General features: G+C 39.3%; 1 protein-coding gene across 9 annotated transcripts in view; it reads right to left on the reverse strand.

Moving 5' to 3' along the window:
* Positions 1–25658, reverse strand: part of C5h8orf34 (similar to human chromosome 8 open reading frame 34) — a 539213-nt gene that overhangs the window by 186081 nt on the left and 327474 nt on the right. For 5 of the 9 annotated variants that reach the window (NM_001109259.2, XM_017593564.3, XM_017593562.3 and 2 more), the window contains one exon: positions 16688–16823. In NM_001109259.2, the coding sequence (NP_001102729.2) occupies positions 16688–16823 (136 nt within the window). The remainder of the gene's footprint in view (positions 1–16687; positions 16824–25658) is intronic. The other 4 variants (XM_063288168.1, XM_017593563.3, XM_017593561.3 and 1 more) reach the window with 2 other exon arrangements.

The raw sequence follows: 25658 nt of genomic DNA on the forward strand, positions 1-25658 counted from the left end.
AATTTTATGAAGTAAATAACAAATTAATGGATGGATAGATAGATAGATAGATAGATGCATAAAGAAATACACACATAAATAAATACATTTAAGCCACTGAAAGTTTTTTTTTTCATTTTTCAGTTCATACCTGTTTAGTTCACCATTTCCTCTCATGGAAACTTGGTGAATTAAACCTTATGAAAGCAACTGGATACTATGTGCACACAAGTGAACTGAGCATAATGTGTCCCTAATTGTGCAGCTCTTCTGTATCAGCTAATAATTCCTAATATTGACAGTTTGTAGTTAATTCGCACAAGCTTTAGCATTGGCCTTTCTTCATAGCCACGTGACCCAAAATACTCTATTTCTTTTTTATCAATTCAACTTACAACTGATCTCAAAAGCTTAATACCTTGGAACAAAAGAGAAACAAGAATGAACTTTCAGTTGCATAGAGCACACTTTTTTTTTTAATCATCAAAATACTTGGAAACAAATTTCCACTGAATTCTGAGGCTGCTTTTTGAGCCAGTTTCCTGTATGTTCTCTATAATCCGATTCTTTTCAAGATGACTTTCAGCTTCCCAGCAGTGTTTTGTTCACAAATGATGCTAAGCATGAAGGAATGCAAACACTCTCACCATCAAAAGCAAATGGCATCTTACCACAGGGAACTCCCTGGCATGAGTTCTCGAACTGAGATTTAACTCCTCAGAGTAGCATACATAGAGAGAAAGAACTAAGGGGTGGTCTTTGAAAAATGAAACTCCACTGCAAACATCAATGAGTGTCCCAACACCAGCATGCCTCTGCTTATCTTGACATCCAGGATTTTTTGCTCTTACCTTGAAACAAAAACTCAAGACAATCGGTAGAAAAACTGCAAGTAAAACTCAGCGTTCGCTTTTTGGTTTTTCTTGTTGTTTTTAAACAGAAAACAGAGCACTGTTTCTTTAAACTGCTGAGGGTCTGTTGGTAATTTCTAGAAGTAGGCATTATCATCCTATCAGTGTTGTACATTTGTCACCCAGACAAGTAAGCCAGTGCCTGTGACTCCTTAGTTTGCTAAACAGTTTCAAACTGTACCAGTCCAAACAGAAACCAAGATGGCCAGTGTCTGATTTGAAAAATTCACCGCTAAACAGATAGTACTAACAATTATAAGGACAGTGTTATACTCCAAAAAGATAACATTTCATTTGCCTGATGGTTTTCTAATGACCTCTTCCCTTCATGCTCTGAGGGAGGGGGCAATGAGATGCTCTAGACTGGAATATTTATATATTTTGGATGTCACTCAGTTACTAACTACCCATTCATTTAGTTGTCAGATGTTGTCATCTCTTTGTTCAAATTACACAGATTATGTCAATAATAACAATAGAACAGATCACTGAGCAGTTATAAGCATGTTAATCAATAAACTTTAAAAAATTGTTTTCAATGTTTTAAAGACTTTGAAGCAAGTGACACTGCTAGGGACTTTTTAATATGTGAAAATTATTTCCTTGTAGATGTCTTGAAAATCCAAAGTAAGAGCAGTGGTTGGGAGTTCCTTGAAGGCTTCAGTCAATTGCAACTAATTGTCAGCAGTCTCTTTACTGAACATGTCTTCCAATAGCTTCTGACTGGGAAAGGGATCTATGCAGATGTGTCCTTTGTATAAGGATTTTAATCACTCTGGCTATGCACCAAGAACAGAAATTGTTGGAATGTATGTTGTTTCTAGATTCTGTGCTGAGGGATGTCTCTGATGTTTTCCATAAAAGTGTGTTAAAAACATTATCAGTTCCCTATCCAGCCTTCCATGTTAGCTCCATATTGCTGGAACTTCATTTCATAGATAATGACTTAGTTTTTGCAAATATTTTCTCAATTATTGGCCACCATCTAATAGTATGGAATAAGAACATTACTGTCCAACTTTAAACCAAGTTGTCATTCTAATCTACTTCTGCTGTAAGTGTTGAACATTATTGGTAAAGTGATGCCATTAATATTAATATTCCTATATTTTCTTATCCATCATCGTTATATGTGTCCAATTTAGTGAAATTTTAAATCAAACTGGGTCCTATGTCTCCCTTCCTTGCTAGAAACAAGTGCCTAAAAAGAGATTAATCTTGTTACCTTTATTTTATTTTTATTATTATTTAAATTTTATTTATATTGGTATTTTGCTTCCATGTGTGTCTGCGTGGGGTGTCAGATCTCCTGCAACTGGAGTTGTAACCTTAAGCAGCTATATGGGTGCTGCGAATTGAACCTGGGTCCTTTGGGAAAACAGCCAAGGCTCCTAACCACTGAGCAATCATTCCAGGCCCCTGTGTGCTCTGATCTTAAGTGAAAGAGTAATTTTCTCCATGCTCTTCTAGTTGGTAACCCTAGATCTCTGACTTGCTCAGTACATCTGAAATAGGAGCAGTTACCTATGTGGTGTTTGAATAAGAAATGTACCCATAGACTCACGCATTTGACTGTCTGGTTCCCAGTTAGTGCCACTGTTGGATAGATTAAGGAAATTGGGTCTCGTTAGAAGAATGTATCTCTGGGGGCTGCCATTGGGGTTGAAAGCCTCTCACTTTCCCGTGTTCGTTCTCTGATTTGTACTTACAGTTCAACCCATGTGCTTTCAGCATCCTGCTCCACTCACCTGCTGCCTGTTGCAACATTTCCCCACTCTTATCTGTGTGGAACCCAGACCCCAAATAAACCTTCATTCATGTGTTTTATTACAGTTACACAAAAGTAACTAATGCAACTTGGTTCTTTGTATTTTGGCAAAAACAAGAGGCTTATTCTTGTATATTGGCTTACTTTTTCTTTTCTTCTTTCTTTTTTTTTTTAATCTCTGTTTTGGATGCCTGACAAAAACTAAAGTTGAAAATTTTTATTTTGGCTTACAGTTTCAGAATGTTCAACAAATGACTTCCTAGCCTTGTGTCATTGGCAGACATTATGGAAGTTATAACCTACACAGGGGGTTTACTCATCCCATGTTTAAAGGAAACAAAGAAAAAATTGTTCATGCCCAATGGCCTCCCCTCTTTGATTCCTTCCTGGCTCCAAGACTAAGCCTGGCACTGTCTACATTTGGGGTGGATTTTTCCTTTCAGTTACTCCTTTCTGGAAACACTGTCATAAACATATGTACAGCACCAATGTGCATTGAATCCAGTTTAGATGACTCTAAAGCCAGTCAAGATGAAAGTTAAAACTTAGAATCTTTAACAAACTGGATATGCAATGAGGACCCTGCATTCTGCTGCCTACAGGAAACACACCTCAGAGACGAAGACAGACACTACCTCAGAGTGAAAGGCTGGAAAACAACTTTCCAAGCAAATGGTTGGAAGAAGCAAGCTGGAGTAGCCATTCTAATATCAAATAAAATCAATTTTCAACAAAAATTCATGAAAAAAGATAAGGAAGAACACTTCATATTATTCAAAGGAAAAATTCACCAAGATGAACTCTCAATCCTAAATATCTATGCCCCAAATACAAGGGCACCTAAATATGTAAAAGAAACCTTACTAAAGCTCAAAACAGACATTGCACCTCACACAATAATAGTAGGAGATTTAAACACCCCACTCTCATCAATGGACAGGTCATGGAAACAGAAATTAAACAGAGACGTAGACAGACTAAGAGAAATCATGAACCAAATGGACTTAACAGATATTTATACAACATTCTATCCTAAAGCAAAAGGATGTACATTCTTCTCAGCTCTTCACGGTACTTTCTCCAAAACTGACCATATAATTGGTCAAAAAACGGGCCTCAACAGGTACAGAAAGATATCCCATGTGTGCTATCAGACCACCACGGCCTAAAACTGGTCTTCAATAACAATAAGGGAAGAATGCCCACATATACGTGGAAATTGAACAATGCTCTACTCAATGATAACCTGGTCAAGGAAGAAATAAAGAAAGAAATTAAAAACTTTTTAGAATTTAATGAAAATGAAGGTACAACATACCCAAACTTATGGGACACAATGAAAGCTGTGCTAAGAGGAAAACTCATAGCGCTGAGTGCCTGCAGAAAGAAACAGGAAAGAGCATATGTCAGCAGCTTGACAGCACACCTAAAAGCTCTAGAACAAAAAGAAGCAAATACACCCAGGAGGAGTAGAAGGCAGGAAATAATCAAACTGAGAGCTGAAATCAACCAAGTAGAAACAAAAAGGACCATAGAAAGAATCGACAGAACCAAAAGTTGGTTCTTTGAGAAAATCAACAAGATAGATAAACCCTTAGCCAGACTAACGAGAGCACACAGAGAGTGTGTCCAAATTAACAAAATCTGAAATGAAAAGGGAGACATAACTACAGATTCAGAGGACATTCAAAAATCATCAGATCTTACTATAAAAGCCTATATTCAACAAAACTTGAAAATCTGCAGGAAATGGACAATTTCCTAGACAGATACCAGGTAACAAAGTTAAATCAGGAACAGATAAACCAGCTAAACAACCCCATAACTCCTAAGGAAATAGAAGCCGTCATTAAAGGTCTCCCAACCAAAAAGAGCCCAGGTCCAGACGGGTTTAGTGCAGAATTCTATCAGACCTTCATAGAAGACCTCATACCAATATTATCCAAACTATTCCACAAAATTGAAACAGATGGATCACTCCCGAATTCCTTCTATGAAGCCACAATTACTCTTATACCTAAACCACACAACGACCCAACAAAGAAAGAGAACTTCAGACCAATTTCCCTTATGAATATCGACGCAAAAATACTCAATAAAATTCTGGCAAACCGAATCCAAGAGCACATCAAAACAATCATCCACCATGATCAAGTAGGCTTCATCCCAGGCATGCAGGGATGGTTTAATATACGGAAAACCATCAACGTGATCCATTATATAAACAAACTGAAAGAACAAAACCACATGATCATTTCATTAGATGCTGAGAAAGCATTTGACAAAATTCAACACCCCTTCATGAGAAAAGTCCTGGAAAGAATAGGAATTCAAGGCCCATACCTAAACATAGTAAAAGCCATATACAACAAACCAGTTGCTACATTAAACTAAATGGAGAGAAACTTGAAGCAATCCCACTAAAATCAGGGAATAGACAAGGCTGCCCACTCTCTCACTACTTATTCAATATAGTTCTTGAAGTTCTAGCCAGAGCAATCAGACAACAAAAGGAGGTCAAGGGGATACAGATCAGAAAAGAAGAAGTCAAAATATCACTATTTGCAGATGATATGATAGTATATTTAAGTGATCCCAAAAGTTCCACCAGAGAACTACTAAAGCTGATAAACAACTTCAGCAAAGTGGCTGGGTATAAAATTAACTCAAATAAATCAGTAGCCTTCCTCTACACAAAAGAGAAACAAGCCGAGAAAGAAATTAGGGAAACAACACCCTTCATAATAGACCCAAATAATATAAAGTACCTCGGTGTGACTTTAACCAAGCAAGTAAAAGATCTGTACAATAAGAACTTCAAGCCTCTGAAGAAAGAAATTGAAGAAGACCTCAGAAGATAGAAAGATCTCCCATGCTCATGGATTGGCAGGATTAATATAGTAAAAATGGCCATTCTACCAAAAGCGATCTACAGATTCAATGCAATCCCCATCAAAATACCAATCCAATTCTTCAAAGAGTTAGACAGAACAATTTGCAAATTCATCTGGAATAACAAAAAACCCAGGATAGCTAAAACTATACTCAACAATAAAAGGACTTCAGGGGGAATCACTATCCCTGAACTCAAGCAGTATTACAGAGCAATAGTGATAAAAACTGCATGGTATTGGTACAGAGACAGACAGATAGACCAATGGAACAAAATTGAAGACCCAGAAATGAACCCACACACCTATGGTCACTTGATTTTTGACAAAGGAGCCAAAACCATCAAATGGAAAAAAGGTAGCATTTTCAGCAAATGGTGCTGGTTCAACTGGAGGTCAACATGTAGAAGAATGCAGATTGATCCATGCTTATCACCCTGTACAAAGCTTAAGTCCAAGTGGATCAAGGACCTCCACATCAAACCAGATACACTCAAACTAATAGAAGAAAAACTAGGGCAGAATCTGAAACACATGGGCACTGGAAAAAATTTCCTGAACAAAACACCAATGGCTTATGCTCTAAGATCAAGAATCGACAAATGGGATCTCATAGCAAAGCTTCTGTAAGGCAAAGGACACTGTGGTTAGGACAAAACGGCAACCAACAGATTGGGAAAAGATCTTTACCAATCTTACAACAGATAGAGGCCTTATATCCAAAATATACAAAGAACTCAAGAAGTTAGACCGCAGGGAGACAAATAACCCTATTAAAAATGGGGTTCAGAGCTAAACAAAGAATTCACAGCTGCGGAATGCCGAATAGCTGAGAAACACCTAAAGAAATGTTCAACATCTTTAGTCATAAGGGAAATGCAAATCAAAACAACCCTGAGATTTTACCTCACACCAGTGAGAATGGCTAAGATCAAAAACTCAGGTGACAGCAGATGCTGGCGAGGATGTGGAGAAAGAGGAACACTCCTCCATTGTTGGTGGGATTGCAGACTGGTAAAACCATTCTGGAAATCAGTCTGGAGGTTCCTCAGAAAATTGGACATTGAATTGCCTGAGGATCCAGCTATACCTCTCTTGGGCATATACCCAAAAGATGCCCCAACATATAAAAAAGATACGTGCTCCACTATGTTCATCGCAGCCTCATTTATAATAGCCAGAAGCTGGAAAGAACCCAGATTCCCTCAACAGAGGAATGGATACAGAAAATGTGGTACATCTACACAATGGAATATTACTCAGCTATCAAAAACAATGACTTTATGAAATTCGTAGGCAAATGGTTGGAACTGGAAAATATCATCCTGAGTGAGGTAACCCAATCACAGAAAAACACACATGGTATGCACTCATTGATAAGTGGCTATTAGCCCAAATGCTTGAATTTCCCTTGATGCCTAGAACAAATGTAACTCAAGACAGATGATCAAAATGTGAATGCTTCACTCCTTCTTTAAAAGGGGAACAAGAATAGCCTTGGCAGGGAATAGAGAGGCAAAGATTAAAACAGACACAGAAGTAACACCCATTCAGAGCCTGCCCCACATGTGGCCCTTACATATACAGCCATCCAATTAGACAAGATGGATGAAGCAAAGAAGTGCAGGCAGACAGGAGCCGGATGTATATCGCTCCTGAGAGACACAGCCAGAATACAGCAAATACAGAGCCGAATGCCAGCAGCAAACCACTGAACTGAGAATAGGACCCCCGTTGAAGGAATCAGAGAAAGAACTGGAAGAGCTTGAAGGGGCTCGAGACCCCTTATGAACAACAATGCCAAGCAACCAGAGCTTCCAGGGACTAAGCCACTACCTAAAGACTATACATGGACTGACCCTGGACTCTGACCTCATAGGTAGCAATGAATATCCTAGTAAGAGCACCAGTGGAAGGGGAAGCCCTGGGTCCTGCTAAGACTGAACCCACAGTGAACTAGATTGTTGGGGGGAGGGCAGCAATGGGGGGAGGATGGGGAGGGGAACACCCATAAAGAAGGGGAGGGGGAGCGATTAGGGGGATGTTTGCCCGGAAACCGGGAAAGGGAATAACACTCGAAATGTATATAAGAAATACTCAAGTTAATAAAAACAAAAACAAAAAAACAACTTAGAATCTTGTCTTCTTCCTCTTTCTCTTCCTCCTCCTCCTCCTCCTCCTCCTCCTCCTCCTCCTCCTCCTCCTTCTTCTCCTCCTCCTCCTTCCTCTTCTTCTTCCCATGAATCCTTTCTTTAGGGTCCTGGCTAGGGTCTTTCCGTAGACTCCTCCTTTCTTCCAGGGTCCTGGTCAGGTTCTATCTGTGGACTTCCTCCAATCACTGCATATCCCAGTAGTTTCAACTGGAGTAGTACAGGACAATCTCGCAAAATATGCTATATCCTATTTGTTATTTTCATATATTAATTATATTCACTTAAAGGCTTTGAGAAACAGAAATTGCAATGGGAGTCTATGGTAGTTAATATTGATTGTCAACTTGACAAGATCTTGAATCGTCATCAAGCATCTGGTATATCTATAAGGGATTGTCTAGGTTAGGTTAATTTAGCTATTTATTCCTGGAATGCATGGGGTGCTTTAAAGTTAGAACTAGAGTTGAGACCAGCTTTCATATCTCTCTACTTCCTGATTAAGGATTAATGTGACCAGCTGCCTCACATTGCTCCAGTTATGTCTTTTGCCAGCATGTACTCAAGTTATGAGCACAATAAACCTTTCTTTCCTTACACTGCTTTTGTTAAATACTTTGTCACAGAAGCAAGAAAAGGAACAAATACAGAAATTATCTTCCCTTAGCTGCTTACAGATAGAACTTCCTAAATGATCTCATTTTTCTTCAACCAGGGAGGATAAATTTTATTCCTCTTACAACAAAGCATAATAGAAGACTCGCAGGAGTCCACCAGAGGAAAATACACACAGGCAACTTTGTCACAGTTTCTGTTGTTCCTCTTTCCAATAGGTTCCTTCTCCCTCCAAGTTACTTGTATCTGTCCTGTTTTCTCCCAAAAGAAGTATAAAAGCTTTCTAATCTTACTGAAATTTGGGCTCTTCCTTTTCCATTCCTGTGATTTCTCTGTGTATATTAATAAATGTGTATCTGTCCTTCTGACCATGAGTAGCCTATTGACTAGTTCATACACTAAATGGTCAAATACTTGAATGACAAAGGGAGCATGATCTTCCTCATTGTGCACAGCATTTCTATAAATCAAAGTTTATGAAGGAGCAAGGCTGGCCCAGTAAACAAAGGCACTCTGCAATATGACCACAAGCCTTAAGGATCAAGAGGAACACCTATTATAAATATGGGCCTAATGTTACTAGCTGTATTGATTTTTAAGAGAACATAGTTTTATATAATCTTGGTAACTGACTAGGATGTGTTCAAATATTTTCATGCTAGTGAAGGTCATGTTGAGACCTAACCCCTACATGAAGCTATATGAAGGTATGAGAATATATAAGCCCGGGAAGGTGGTTATATCATGAGGTTGCAGCCCCCATTTATGGGGTTAATGCCATATTAGAAGATATTCCAGATGTAGCACAGTGAATACAAGGCCTCAGGTTTGGACACTAGCACTGTGAAGCAGGAGGAGGAGGAGGAGGAGGAGGAGGAGGAGGAGGAGGAGGAGGAGAAGGAGACATGTTTAATGTTTAGGTAGTTAAATATTAGCTGACTTTGAGGTAATGGAAGATGGACTGCTTGAAGTCAGCTCTGTTTCCCACTCCTGTGTCCCTAGTTACAGACTAATTTCAGGGCTGTGGGTATCGCAATTGCCCAAGTCAGAATGACTAACAACATGGAGAAGGAGTTTATAAGTATCACAATTACCCCCCACGTTAGAATAAAATTCACCTGAAAGGAGAAAAGGTGGAGTACAAGGCCTTTGCTGAAGCCCATTGCTCAGGAGAAGGTTTTATAGAGACTGTTTTAGGGTTTCCATTGCCATGAATAAACACCATGACAAAAGCAACTCTTATAAAGAATTTAATTGGAGCTGTCTTACAGTTTCAGAGGTTCATGCCATTATTGTCATGGTGAGAAACATGGCAACATTTAGGCCAAATGGTGCTGGATATGGAGTTGAGAGGGCTACATCTTATTCCATAGACAGCTAGAAGGAGACTGTGTTTACACTAAATGTAACTTGAGCATAGGAGATCGTGAAGCCCACCTCTACAGTGACATACTTCCTCCAGAAAGACTACATCTCCTCATAGTGACACTCCTTGTGTAAATGGCCTGTGGGGCCTAACTACATTCAAAATGCCCCAGATAAATTCTAAAGTTTTCCTTGATCTTTCCATGTGTTCTGTTCCTTATTGTCTTAGTTAAGGTTTTATTGCTGTGAACAGACACCATGACCAATGCAAGTTTTATAAAGGACAATATTTAATTGGGGCTGGCTTACAGATTAAGAGGTTTAGTCCATTGTCATCAAGGTGGAAGCATGGCTGCATCCATGCAGGCATGGTGCATGAGGAGCTGAGAGTTCTATGTCTTCATCTGAAGGAAGTCAGGAACAGACTGAGCATCGAAGGCAGCTAGGAGGGTCTCCAAGCCCACCCCCACAGTGACACACTTCCTCCAACAAGGACACACCTTCTAATAGTGCCACTCCCTGGACCAAGCATATGCAAACAATCACATTTATTGTTTTGGTTTTAAAAAGACAGATCTGAGTAATAACTCAAATATTCAGTAGAGACTTGGCCTCTGTTCCAAAGATTATAAGATTATAAAATATGCACTATTGACTCTTCACTGAAGAGTCATCCAAATGGGTCTATCAATTACTGGGTCAGATAATCACTTTGTAGTTCATTCCAGAAACTTCAAACAACATGATATAATGAAGACATCTTAAAAAGACAAGAAGACAACAATCTCTTCAGTAAGATATGGACATACATACTGCAAAAGCCTCTCCTAAATACAGCTACTCAGAGATACTTACCACTAACTCTGAAAGCATAATTTTTGTCTCCTTTATTTCTGTCTCCCTTCCATGTACTGGACAAAACCTAAATTTGCTTACCTTGATATTCTGGGTTATTGTCCTCCCCTTTCCTTACACTCTTCTTTATGTTCATTGATGCTCTATTCATAATAACCAGAAAGTTACAACCTAGATGCCCTTCAACAGAAGACTCAATAAAGAAAATGTAGTACATTTACGGAATGGAGCATTCCTAAGTTATTTAAAAAATAAAAACAAAAACATGTGATATTTTCAGGTAAAGATCTAGAACTAGGAAAAACATCATCCTGATAGAAGTAGTGCAGACCCAGGAAGACGAATATGGGATGTGTTCGCTTACACGTGGATCTTGGATGTTAAGTCAATGTTAACCAAGCTAAAAATCCACAGAACCACAGAGGGTAGGCATAGGGTAAGAGACTAGGGAGACAGAGTTAGAAAAGGGAAATGGAATAGTTAGTTAAAGTTGGATGAGGGGACCTGAGGAGAGAATAAAGGCAAGACAGGAAGGGAAATCAGGTACAAAAGAGACAACTAAAATTAAGGGTTGTTTGAGGGGTAGTATGAAAACCTAATAGAGTAGAACTTTCTTAAAATATATACATATATTGAGCATACATATGTCTTTGTATACATATATACAAACATAAATAAAATCACTAAATAATGGGACAGACAGAGCCCCAGTTGGACAGTTCTTTTCACCAAATGAAATTTCCAGCACTGGGATTGAGTTTTAATTAACTTGTTTGGCCAAAGGGTTGAATGGAATCCCCAAACAACCCAGGCTGTTGCCAAGACACATGTGCTCTGTGCATACCACAAATGCACAACAATTCCCCACTACCAAAGACGACACCTACACAACTCATTGAACATGGAGAAATCAAGCTGGTACCTACACAGAGCATTTGGTCCTAAGTCTTGGGGCTTTGATACAGGAAGATACTTGGCAATCTACCAAAAAAGAACCATAAATGCCAAGCCAGATGCAAATCCATTGATCTACAATGGTGTCCTACCTGCTAGTCAATGGTGACACAGGGCTTGAATAAGCAAGCAGTATCTGATTTGGGGTAAGGCTCACTCCAGGAGATTGAACCTATACCTGTCACTGCTTTGTAATCAAAAACCTGAGACTGAATAGCCCAGAGACTGAGGGTAAAAATCAAATACTCCTGTTCTAAAAAGAAAAGAAAAGACTCCTTGAGGCATTCTACTATACTCATAGATCATTCCTTGTTCAGCCATCATCAAAGAAGCCTCTTCCTGCAGCACATGGGAACAAATACAGAGACCTACAGCCATATATTATGTAAAGAATGAGAGCTCTGGGAACCCTCATGGAAAAGAAGGCAGAAAAGAGGGAATGGAGAACACCAGGAGAACAAAGGCCCTCTAAGTTAACTGAGCAAAGTTCATATCAAATCAAAAAGTGTTGGAGACACTGCACTTTAAGCTCGGACCCCTGATCGCAAAGAAGAAAACCCTGCAGGATGCCTGGGACCCCTGATCGCAAGGAAGAAAACCCAGGGGTTGGGGGGAGTGACTATGTCTCAGAGCCCCCGTATGAGTATTGAGAAGCCACAAGTCCTGCTTCTTTGGAGCAAGCACCTCGTCATGTTATTTTTGCAACTATTCTTAGAAGATTATCATTCTTCTTATCTATTTACTGTTCCTTCTCTTTCCTCCTTCCTTGGCTAACCTTGGTGACCTGGCAAGACCTAGTAGGAGCCCACATTATAAGCAGAAACTAGATGTTTCCAATAATATTAAAGTGAAACTGTTCATGAATTCAAGAGAAATGTATGTTACGGTGACTCACTCGAGGTGGAAATAAAAGTAACCCAGAGCTGCTGGTAGAGATAAGTAACTCTGCAGCTGTTACCCTAGTCTTACTCTAAACTCTGCATAATAAAATAGGATGTTTTTAATCATAAAACTAAGGATTGAACAGTATACAGATATCTCCCAGAAAGTTAGCAACAGGTTCCTTGGGCTCAGGAAAGATTGTGGCATGCCCCTAGGAATTCTCCACAGAGGTTAAGTGAGGATGTTTTTGTAACAAACAGATGGGGTCCAAAAATTATAAAGAGTGCAGCAGCAGCAGTGTGACCTCATATCTGCCCTTCTATAAAACCATATTGTCTCACACATGTCTGAAAGAGACTGACTTTTTAACCGCAATACTTCTGCTCCTGACCTCACCCAAAACTGGTGGTTGGGAGATGTAAAAATCAATTGTGCTTTCTGTAAAACTGTTATGTTTGAGATTGCATAGTTTCCTTTTTTTCTGTTCTAAATTTGTACTACTCTGTATCACAAGAAAATACGGAAAATAAAGAAGCATATACCCACTGTCCTATGAACTTTGTAACCAACTTCCTTGTATGATTTCAATAAAAGACTGAAGCTGAGTCAAGTCTATATGAGCACCCTGATTCCTGAGTCCAGGGTCTCTCATGGTAAGAATTGCCTGTCTGTATTGTATCTCAGTTGATGTGTTTTCTTATTTGCCTACCAGGTATCCCTAGTCCTTGATGACCCCAACTCACATCAAGGCTGGACCCTGGCAAAAAAGACTGAAGTAGCTAGTGTGGGTAGTACAGGGGTCTTCACCAGGCCTTCTGTGTACATATCATGGTTTCCAGTTTGGTGAGTTTTGGGGATGGCTGAGTATGTGAACAAATGAGTTTCTGCATCTTGTACCTTCTCTTGGGTTCTTTTCCTTCTGTTTGTTTTTTTCAATTGTGCTCTGCTAGTTTTCGTTTTATCTTTTCTGTTTTATTTTTTTTTTTATGATCATCCCTTATAAGCCTGTTCTTTTCCAATGAGAGGTGGAAAGGGAGTAAACCCAGATTGGAGGGGAGGGGAAGAGCTGGGAGAAGCAGAGTGAAGAGAAACTGTAAATGGGATGTTTTATGCAAGGGGAACAAAAATCTATTTTCAATAAATTTTAAAAGAAAAAGGGAGGAAGAGGAAGAAAGATAATATACAAGAATGCTTCTGGATGTTACAAAATTTTAGCTGATGAAAGAACACTACAAAAATTCAATTAAATCTGCACCTAAAATTAACTGCTTTTCTTAGTGATGAATACTATTTTAACAAGTTATTTAATCAACTTGTACCTCATTGTCCTTATCTATGAGGCTGGGACAGTAATATTAACTCAGAATTTCCTGGACAATACAAGTTAAGATTTGTGATGTCCTTACATGATTATACAATGGAACCTGTGAATGTAAAAACATAACTATTGAGACACACTAAAGAGAACTCTCCCAGTCTTTAGCAATTGGACCCCAACTGCTTGGAGCCAGATCCAGTAGTTTGTGCTACTTCTGGGAACAGAAGAAAGAGGCTGGTGGGGAAGCGTGGGTTGGGAACTCCAGAAAGGAGCCAGTCTGCTTCTCATCCTTGACAACCAGTTCTGTGTTGGCTAGACACTGAAAATGTCACTTCTGTGAGCAGCTCTGTCCTGGCCAGAGGACAGAAATACTAAAACTGTTTAGGAGAACGGCTTCATGTTCTGATTTCTTGTCTTTAGTCTTTATTCTCTTTTTACATACGAACAAATGCAGCCTAAGAGCTGCCTGTGATCAGATATTTTCTTAGCCCTTGAGAGTGTGCCCAGAACTCCAGTCCAGAACAGTCACCATGGTAGAGATGTCATGAAGATATTCTCGGTGGGACAACTGGACTGACCAGGTCATTCCTGCACATCTCAAGCTGGTAAAACCTTATTAACCCCTAAATAGAACCCAAATTAAATATTTGTCTTTTACACTAAATATTGTAAAAGTTTTGTATAATAAGATACTTAAATATTTTTATCTCCCCAACCATGTAAACCCTTTTTTTGCAAATGTTTTAATTCCCTTGCCTTGTAAAACTTATTTTCTCAAAGTCCTTCCTGAATTCTCAGATTTTAAGTGTTTTAATTTTCTTCATTTACTTTGTGCTGATTCTTTTAAGATTAGCCAATCACAAAAGACTATGAGGCGGGACCCTAGCCAAAAGGAGAATGATACCACCTACATAAAAAGCATAAAAAGCAACTGAACTTTCTGTCCGTGTGTACTGGGCATTTGGTCTTTTGCCTCTGTGAGTAGTATACATATAAGAAGTAAACTTTTTCTTGTTGGGGTTTCTTTCTAAATAACTGTAACTTTACTTCCAACAATGGCAAGCCTTTCTTGGAACCCACCCCCTCTTACGCATAAATTCTGCTTGCCCCCCCCCTTTTTTTTAATGCACTTGCCTACAATAAAATTCTTTTCTGAAACTCACCCACCTTGTCTGCAAAATGTTTTCTGTCACTTTGGAAGATTAAGAATTCAGAAGCCATTGACACAGAATGACTTGAGAGGACAAGGGATACCTTGGATCCTAGTATACTCCACTCCTATATGCTCACCTGAGGCAAGAAGGTGTCTGTCTTAAGGGATTTCCTGTCATCCTCTTCCCCTTCAAAGAGCATTATACAAACAATTAGGTCCTAACCCCTACTTAACCCTGCCTCAGCTGGGTACTGAATGGAGAAATTTACTATCTAAGAAGATAGTGAGGAGTCTAGCTAGTTCTTACTTTCCCACAGAGGACCCAACGCAGAAGACTCCTGAGGAAAGACTGAATAAGTTCTTAACCATTGTAATAGGCCCTCAATTTCTTCTCAGGAGGCAGTTTTCTCTGAGAATTCGCCCTCGGTTTCTTTTTCTCATACAGCACATATCCTTTATTAAAATGCTTTATTGATTCTGGCCTTCCAAGTACTTCCATCCGCACTCTCTTCCTGACACATCAATAACCAAATACTACTTGGTTGAGTATTTCTTGAATAAATTCAGTTAAGGATTCACTTTAAACACAGACTGTCTGTGAATATAATCCAACTCCATCATTCTGAAAGCAGCATGATAAAAAGCTAAGTGTGTGCTCGGTGTTCTCTCAGCTTAGTAGGTAATTGTTATCTTTATAGTTTAGCAAGATGTTTGGACAGGCATCCTCTCTTAGTGTACCCAACAGGCCTGCAGTTGTTATGGAAAGCATCAACTCAATCTAGTCAAACTGTAGTTATACAAAGTTTAAAACAAAATGCTAAAGACCTCTTCCATAGACAACCTATAATGACAGACGTCATTATAGAAAAATTAAGTGTTTTCTTCACAGTGATAATAAAAATATAAAACTAAGCACTGCACAACCCAGGCGGTGTTCCCACTCCTGTTTGCACTGTACTGCGCTTTGCTCTTTTTCTTGATGTCTTCAAATATCTTCCCCTGATTTCTGAAGGTTTTCCTTTAGGTTTTTCTAAGCCAGTGACAATTAAAATAAAAATTCAGAAGGAGTAAAAAGCAAAGAGGAAAAGCTACAAGAATCGGATTTGATTTTCCTATCCTTACCCCTTCCGAATTTCCAAGCAACTAATCCCCTCTCACAGAGCACAATAGACCAGACAGACAGAAAGAAGAGGTAAAATTGGCCAGCTACTACATTGTCCTTGCTAATCTGAGCCATTTACATAAGGGTTAGGAGGCTTGTTTTATCATTTAAACAGACTTAAAAGCCCTGTGCAAATGAGATTTAGTTTCTACAAAAGAATGAATTGGTGCTATTTGGTGAGTTGCCTCTAGCCCAGAACTGACTTGGCAGTAACCAAGCTGCTTCTTGGACCACATGCAGTGTTGGCAAAGATTGCTTCCAGCTGCCAAAACTGGGAAGCCTCGAGCTGATTAAATTCTTACCAGGAGGTGAACAGGATGAGGCCAGGCTAAAAAGCCAATAACACCAGAATTTGAACTATACCTGAACAAACTCTTTTTAGAAAAGTGTTTTAAAGGTGATTCTGAATGTTCAGAGCTTGCTGAATCTTCTCTGGAAAGTGAAATGAGCAGAAAAGGAAGGAATTGCAGAGACTCCAAGACTCAACACAATCTCAAGCTGTGAAGACAATCTAAATTCTTTGATTAATTTTTGGTCCAAGTAGCCTTGTGAACAAGGATAAACTGCAAAACTAACTCCTTTGCCAATGTCAGAACAAAAGTAATTAGGAAAACCGTGTTTATTGCAAAGTACCCTCTTTGCAACAAAATCTTAGATATACCACACACCAAATAGAAGTTTTACCTGGCACACCTTGAACAGATGTTCAGTGTAACTTTGGCCTGTGGCTCGGCAGGGTGAGCAGGACGACCTTGGTTAAATTTGCTCCCCGAAAGCACCAGGCTGGTTACACCCTCCATCCTTAAGTCATCCAGATCTTCTGCAACAACACAAACAGTGACAGAGAGAATTAACTCTTGTTGAGTTCAACAAAAAAACAAAGTTTAAGGTACCTACCAGTAATGTGTAAAGTAAATATTCTTTCAAAAAACCAACCAACAAAAAAACCAACCAAATCTCATGTGTAAATTATATTTTCCGATTTTCTCTAGTGTACATGTGTCAACTACAGCTATACAGCCTGACAAGTTCACCTACAGTTTGAGGGACTTGTCCATACTGATAAAGGCAGATTTTGCCTATACCTAAGAATCAGAATGGGTCAGTGTGAAGCAACATTAGATTTATTTCCTCTTCCTCTTGTTCCTTTTCATCCTCTTCTTCCTGTTCCTCCTCCTCTTGTTCTTCTTTTCCTTCTTCTTCCTTTTGTTTCTCAAGACAGTTTCTGTGGAGCCCTGGCTGTTCTGGAACTCACTTTATTTTCCAGGCTTTTTTCCAACTCACAGAAATCTGCCTGTCTCTACCACCTGAGTGGTAGGAATAAAGGCATGTGCTACCACCACCAGGCAACACTGGGTCTTTTAAATAGAGATACACACTTTAGATTTAAGTGTGGGCTTCAGCAAGTAACACAAACATTAGGTCCAAAGCAAATGCCCAAAATGGCTATATTAATGACAATGTCCTTAACAGAATGGACTTTGACCAGGTAAACAGAAGCCCAAGTTCAGCATTCCCAGTTATCTCCTAGAGTAGGTGGAAGGAAGGTTTGTTTATCAGGAAAGAAAATCTTGGAAGCCAGTAAGGTAAGATACCTTAATTATTCCTCCAAGAATCTCCCTTAATCCATTCCCCAAAGGTGAACTACCTCGGCAAGGGCATCTAGTTTTCTAGCTCCTAGTCATTCTGAGTATTCAGTATCTGCTCAAAGACCACTTGCTTTTCTGCCATTTTCCTTCTCCCTTAACTCCCAGCCCCAAAGAAAAACTTGACAGTTAACCAATACATTTTGTTTCTACCTATGGAGTGGTCTAGTTCTGTGGTTTTGATGCACCTTCACTTACAACAAACATGCATGTCTTGGTATAGAGAAAAAGTACCTATAGACTGTTCAGCCAAGGAGATGAAGTTAAGTACGTGGAACTACCCAAGCCTATTAGCCCCTAAACAGGCACTGGAAGCACTCTCTATGCCCAGCAAACAAACACGAACAAAATGGAATTAACTGGAAAGGAAGTTTTTTTTTTTTTTTTTTTTGCCAAAAAGGTAAGCTGACCTAACAAGCACATCAGGGCCCAATGCTGGTGGCAAAGCCTGCTTTTTTCCCTTTGTTTGGGTACTGACCACACAGTCATTCCCAGCTGGCTAATTTTTAAAGAACCAGTGTAATTTAAATGAAGGAAAACAGGGTAGAAGGAGAAGAGAACAGCTGTTCCAGGCCAGAATGTTGGTGAGGGGAGGTTTGGGTTCACAAGTTTTACCAGGTGAGACAGATTAAAGATTTAAATTCCTTTGCATAAAACTTTACAAGGTAAGAAGATTTATGGAATATTGGCCTTTGGTGAGCTACCAACCTTTGATGTTAAAAAGCACTTCTCACACAGGAAGGCTTCAAACATTGCTGGAAACAAACCCAAAACACTCTTCTTCCCAGGATCCATGGCAACTTGACTGTGGTCAGTATATAACCAGTCTCACTTGATTATCCTGTGAGAACCCGTCAGAAATAGCAGGGCAGTTCCCCACCACCAAGGATGGGGGCTCACAGTCCAACTAAAACCTTCCATTCTGCCCATGACTGCCTGGGGTAAGGATGGATAAGGAAAGATCTAAACAGGGAACCACCCTGCCTGGGATAAGGACAGATAAGGAAATGACCTAAACAGGGAACCATCCTGCCTAGGGTGAGGACAGAGAAGGAAGTGACTTGCAGAAAAGCAATGCCAGGAAATATCACAAATTCAACAAGATGGTCAGGACTGGACCAAAAGAAGGAGACAACCTTCCCATTCAAGTTGCCCGATAATTTTAAATGTTGCTCAGGGTAACCAATCATAGCCGTCTAACTCAGGCGACCACTAAATTCCCCGCCAAAATGTTTATAAAACGTGTGTGCTTTGTGAGTTCAGAGTCTCCTCTTGCCTGTGTGCTGGGGGACTCCAACGTACATTGGAACAATAATTCTTTGTGGATTGCAGCAATTCCACTCTCTGTGGCCTTATTGAGTGGGGGATCTTCCGACGGACTCTTACAATCCAGTATCTCTGTGACCCCTGTCAGAGTCTAAGTCCTATGTACCCCATCTCACAGATCACTTTTTTTTACACCTGTATTACCTGCAATGTAAGAGCTTCTTCCTCTCTACCTTCCTGTAAAGAGATCTTAAAATAAGGCCTTTTTTGTCTTTGTCTCTCAGGCCTAAAGTTCTCCCTTCAGTCTCACTGTGCCCAGCAATGTTAATGAACTTTTGTCTGAGAAGGATGATACACCTTTGCATCTCTCTAAAACCCACCCATCTCTCTACTATCTAATTTATGTGGGAATAAAATATTTGAGAGTTATCTAGCTGTGTTGCCTCCAGAACTCATTCCTGCCCTTGCCCTTGTACTCTGCATCTTCACAAGGAGGTCTTCTTGTCATTTATATTCTCCAGTGCCAATATCATTAGCGACTGTCCCCCAGGTGTCTTGCCCTCTGGTGGGTTAGGTTTGCCAGAGACATTCCATCTCAATGCCCAAAAACCCAAACATCCTAGTGCTAGATCAGGGCTTGCATTTGCACAGAGCTGCTGAATGTGAAAGTTAAGAATGCTGCTGTGCAATGTGGATTTGACTATATTTCCCAAAAGGGAATGTGGAACTCACAAGGATATTTCCTTCTTTTTCTTTGTTTACTTGTTTTCATCTTACTTGAGAGTACTGCTCAATCTCAGTCACCTAAAGATTCTCACTTTAGATGTTTGACAAATTTAAATTCTTTATCCTGAGCATTATATTAATCATAAGTAATAAGTTTTCCTTCGTAGTGCTTCATGGCCACAGTATAGTAGATTACGGCAGTCAATGGTCCAAAATTATGCCTTAAAGATTTAGATTTCATAGCACACCAAGCAAATGGTAAGAAATATTTCCTGTCTCTTTAACTCTCCCTTTCTGTTGAGGTTTGGTATTTTGCTATATAATGTAATACTAAATACTGGCCCCCAAGACCTAATTGCTTCCAGAGATAAGAATCTTCAATTACCCAAGTGAAGATATGTAACTTTGCCACCCAAATTATGCCTGATTAGTGAATAAAGATGCCTATAGCCAATAGGTGGGCACTAAGAGATAGGTGTTTTGGGCTTGCTGGGCTTGGGGTCTGAGGAGACCATGACAAGGAGGGAAGAGAAGAAGATGGAAAGAGGAGAAACATAATAGATTAAGTGAGTTATGATTACATGGCCAAGAGGACTGGCCAATTGGAGTTTAGAATGGTCCAGGTGGAGCATGGCAAGTTATAATCTGGGACTATTGATAGCAAAGTAATTTCTAATAGCTTAGAGGGTAGATGTTTGCCAATATCTAGTAAGTATCATGGCTTATTGTAGATATAAAGGTTATGTGTCTTTTTACTGGATATTTTTCTTTACATTTCAAATGTTATATGCTTTTCCAGTTTCCTGTCTATAACCAACATATCCCACTCCTCCCCCTCTTCCATGAGGGTGTTCCCTTACCCAGCCACCCACCAATTCCTGCCTCCCCACCCTGACATTCCCTCACACTGGGGGTACAGCCTTGGAAGGACCAAGGACTTCTCCTCCCATTGGTGGCCAACAAGGCCATCCTCTGCCACATATGCAGTTGGAGTCATGGGTCTGTCCATGTGTAGTCTTTGGATGGTGGTTTAGTCCCTGGGAGCTCTGCTTTGTTGGAAATGTTGTTCTTCTGGGGTTGCAAACCCCTTCAGCTCCTTTAATACTTTCTCTAACTCCACCTATGTAGACCCTGTTCTCAGTTCAATGGTTGGCTGCAAGCATCTGGCTCTGTATATGTCATGCTCTGGCAGATCTTCTTAGGAGACAACTATATCAGGCACCTGTCAGTGTGCACTTCTTAGCATAAGCAATATTGTCTGGGTTCGGTAGCTGTATGTGTATGCTCTGGATCCCCAGGTGGGGCAGTCTATGACTGGCCTTTCCTTCAGTGTCTACTCAAAACCTTGACTCCATATCCCCTCCTATGAATATTTTTGTTCCCCCTTCTAAGAAGAAGTGAAGCACCTGCACTTTGGTAATCCTTCTTCTTGAGCTTCATGTGGTCTGTGGATTGTATCATTGGGTAATCCAAGCTATTGGGCTAATATCCACTTATCAGTGATTGCATACCATGTGTGCTTTCTTGTGATTGGGTTACCTCACTCAGAATAATATTTTCTAGTTCCACCCATTTGCCTATGAATTTCATGGAGTCATTGTTTTTATTAGCTGAGTAGTACTCCATTGTGTAGATGTACCACATTTTCTGTATCCATTCCTCTGTTAAGGGACATCTGGGTATTTTCCATCTTCTGCCTATTATAAATAAGGCTGCTATGAACATAGTGGAGGATGTGTCCTTGTTATATGTTGGAGCATCATTTGGGTATATGCTTAGGAGTGGTATAGCTGGGTCCTCAGGTAGTATTATGTCTGATATTCTGAGGAACCTGGTTTCCAGAGTGGTTGTACCAACTTGCAATCTCACCAACAATGAAGGAGTATTTCTCTTTCTCTATATCCTCCCCATCCTGTTGTCACCTGAGTTTTTGATCTTAGCCATTCTGACTGGTGTGAGGTAGAATCTCAGGGTTGTATTGATTAGCATTTCCCTAATAACTAAGGATGATGAGCATTTCTTTAGATTCTTCTCAGCCATTCAATATTCCTCAGTTGAGAATTCTTTGTTTAGCTCTGTATGCCATTTTTTTAATAGGGTTATTTGATTCTTTGGAGTCTAAACCTGAGTTCTTTGTATCTATTGGGTATTAGCCCTCTATAAAATGTAGGATTGGAAAAATTCTTTTCTCAATCTGTTGATTGGCATTTTGTCTTAATGAGAGTGTCCTTTACCTTACAGAAGCTTTGCAATTTTATGAAGCCCCGTTAGTCAATTCTTGGTCACAGCATAAGTGATTGGTGTTCTGTTCAGGAACATTTCCCCAGTGTCCATGTGTTCAAGGTTCTTCCCCACTTTCTCTTCTATTAGTTGGAGTGTACCTGGTTCTACATGGAGGTCCTTTATCCACTTGGACTTGAGCTTTATACAAGGAGATAAGAGTAGATCAATTTGCATTCTTCTACATTCTGACCTCCAGTTGAACCAGCACCATTTGTTGACAATGCTATCTTTTTTCCATTGAATGGATTTAGCTCCTTTGTCAAAGATCAAGGTGTGTGGGTCCATTTCTGGGTCTTCAATTCTATTCCATTTATCTACCTCCCTGTCTCTGTTCCAATACCTTGAAGTTTTATCACTATTGCTCTGAAATATGACTTGATACCAGGGATGGAGTTCTTTTATTGTTAAAGATAGTTTTACCTATCCTGGGCTTTTTGTTATTCCAAATGAATTTGCAAATTGCTGTTTCTAACTCTATAAAGAATTGAGTTGGAATTTTGATGGGGATTGCATTGAATCTGTAGATTGCTTTTGGCAAGACTGTCATTTTTACTATATTAATATTGTCAATCCATGAGCATGGCAGATCTTTCCATCTTCCGAGATCTTCTATTTCTTTCTTCAGAGAATTGATATTCTTGTCATACAGATCTTTCTCTTGCTTGATTAGAGTCAAAATGAGGTATTTCATGTTATTTGGGACTATTGTGAAAGGTGTCATTTTCCTAATTTCTTTCTCAGCCTGTTTAACCTTTGAGTAGAGGAAGGCTACTGATTTGTTTGAGTTAATTTTATACCCAGTCATATTGCTGAAGTTGTTTGTCAGGCTTAGTAGTTCTCTGGTAGAACTTTTGGGGTCACTTAAGTGACCTCATATCATATCATATCATATCATATCATATCATATCATCTGCAAGTAGTGGTATTTTGACTTCTTCCTTTTTTATTTGTATCCCTTTGACCTTCTTTTGTTTTCTGATTGCTCTGGCTAGAAATTCAAGGAATATATTTAATAGGTAGGGAGTGAGTGGGCAGCCTTGTCTAGTCCCTGATTTTAGAGGGATTGCTTGAAGTTTCTCTCCATTTAATTTGATGTTAGCTACTGGTTTACTCTATATTGCTTTTACTATGTTTAAGTATGTACCTTGAATTCCTGATTTTTCCAAGTCTTTTAACATGACGGAGTGTTGAATTATGTTAAATGCTTTCTCAGCATCTAAAGTAATGATCATGTGGTTTTTTTCTTTGAATTTGTTTATATAGCGGATCATGTCGATGGATTTCCATATATTGAACCATCCCAGGGATTTAGGAAGCCCACTTGATCATGGTGAATGACCATTTTTACGTGTTCCTGGATTAAATTTTCTAAAGTATTTTATCAAGTACTTTTGCATCAATATTAATTAAGTAAAATTGGTCTGAAATTTTCTTTGTTGCGTCTTTGTGTGGCTTAAGTATAAGCATAATTGTGGCTTCATAGAAGGAATTGGGTAGTGTTCCTTCTATTTCTCTTTTGTGAAATAGTTTGTATGATATTGGTATTAGGTCTTTTATAAAGGTCTGATAGAACTCTGCACTAAACTCATCTGGTCCTGGGCTTTTTTGGGTTGGGAGACCTATAAAGACTGCTTCTATTTCTTTAGGAGTTATTAGGTTGTTCAGATGGTTTATCTGGTCCTGATTTAACTTTGGTACCTGGTATCTGTCTAGAAAATTGTTCATTTTCTCCAGATTTTCCAGTTTTGTTCATTATAGGCTTTTGTTGTAGGATCTGATGATCTTTTCCTCAGATTCTGTTGTTATGTCTCCATTTTCATTTCTTATTTTGTTAATTTGGACACTCCGTACCCTCTGTTTAGTCTGGCTAAGGGTTTATCTATCTTGTTGATTTTCTCAAAGAACCAAGTCCAGGTTTTGTTGAATCTTTGTATAGTTCTTTTTGTTTCTGCTTGGTTGATTTCAATCCTGAGTTTATTTTCTGCCATATATTACTCTTGTTTGTATTTTCTTCTTTTTGTTCTAGTGCTTTTAGGTGTGCCATGAAGCTGCTACTGTATGCTTTCTCCAGTTCCTTTCTGGAGGCACTCAGAGCTATTAGTTTTCCGCATAGCACTGCTTTTATTTGGATATGATGTGCCTACATTGTCATTAAATTCTAAATTTTCTTTAATTTCTTTCTTCTTTCTTTCTTGACCAAGTTATTACTGAGTAGTGCATTGTTTCAACTTCCATGTCTATGTCGGCTTTCTGTCATTTTTGTTGTTATTGAAGACCAGCCTTAGACTGTGCTGGTCTGATAGGATGTATAAGGTTATTTCAGTCTCTTTGTATTTGTTGACACCTATTTTGTAATCAATTATATGGTCAATTTTGGAGAAGGTACCATGATGTATTGAAAAGAAAGTATATTCTTTTGTTTTAGGATGAAATGGACTATAAATATCTGTTAATTGAGAGTTTTGCTGGGAATAGTAGCCTGGACTGACATTTGTGTTCTCTTAGGGTGTGTATGACATCTTCCCAGGATCTTCTGGCTTTTACTGTGCCTGGTGAGATGTCTGGTTTAATTCTGATAAGTCTGCCTTTACGTGTTACTTGACCTCTTTCCTTTACTGCTTTTAACATTGTTTTTGTGTGTGTGCATTTGGTATTTTGACTATCATTTGACAGGAGGAATTTCTTTTCTGATCTAATCTATTTGGAATTCTATAGGTTTCTTGTGTGTTCATAGGCATCTCTTTCTTTAGGTTAGGGAAATTTTCTTCTATAATTTTGTTGAAGAAATTTACTGTCTCTTTAAGTTGAGAATCTTCACTCTCTTCTATGCCTATCAGTCCTAGTTTTGATCTGATCATTGTGACTTGGATTTCCTCGACGTTTTGGGTTAGGAGCTTTTTGTAGTTTGTATTTTCTTTGGTGTTTATGTCAATGTTTTCTGTGGTATCTTCTGCCCCTGAGATTCTCTCTTCTATTTCTTGTATTCTATTGGTAATTCTTGTGTCTATGACTCCTGAACTTTTAGGTTTTCTGTCTCCAGGATTGTCTCCCTTTGTGGTTCCTTTGTTGTTTCTCTTTCCAAGTTTAGATCTTGGATGGTTTTGTTCAATTCCTTCAACTCTTTGTGTTTTCCTATAATTCATTAAGGGATTTGTGTGTATCCTACTTAAGGACTACTTGTTTATCTGTGTTCTCCCGCATTTTTTTAAGGGAATGATTTATGTCCTTTTAAATTCCTCTATCATCATCATGAGATGTGATTTTACATCTCGGTGGGAGAACTGGGTTCTGATGATACCAAGTAGTCTTGGTTTTTGTTACTTAAGTTCTTGTACTTGCCTCTCACCATCTAATTATCTCTGGTGTTAGCTGGTCTTACTGTCTCTGACAGTGGCTTGACCCTCCTCTAAGCCTGTATGTCAGCATTCCTAGAGACCAGCTTTCTCCCAGCAGGATCTGGGTAAAGAGGTCGGCTCTGGGCATGGGCATCTCCTCAGTTCCTGTGGCCAGAGGGCACCAGGTGGGTTCTTCTTGAACCAGGTATGTGAGTAGAAGTTGTGGTTTCATCTGTGCTCTCAGAGCTGTCCACACTTCTGAGAGTCCTGTTATCTCCCCATAGGATCTGTGTACAGAGAACTGTGGGACAGGGTCAGCTCTCAGTGCAGGCTGGTTATGTGCCTTTTACTTAGGATCTTAATGTTCAATGGCAGGGTAGAGACCCTAATTTGAGATTA

Source organism: Rattus norvegicus, chromosome 5 (assembly GCF_036323735.1).
Source record: "Rattus norvegicus strain BN/NHsdMcwi chromosome 5, GRCr8, whole genome shotgun sequence".
NCBI classification, from domain to species: Eukaryota; Metazoa; Chordata; class Mammalia; order Rodentia; family Muridae; genus Rattus; species Rattus norvegicus.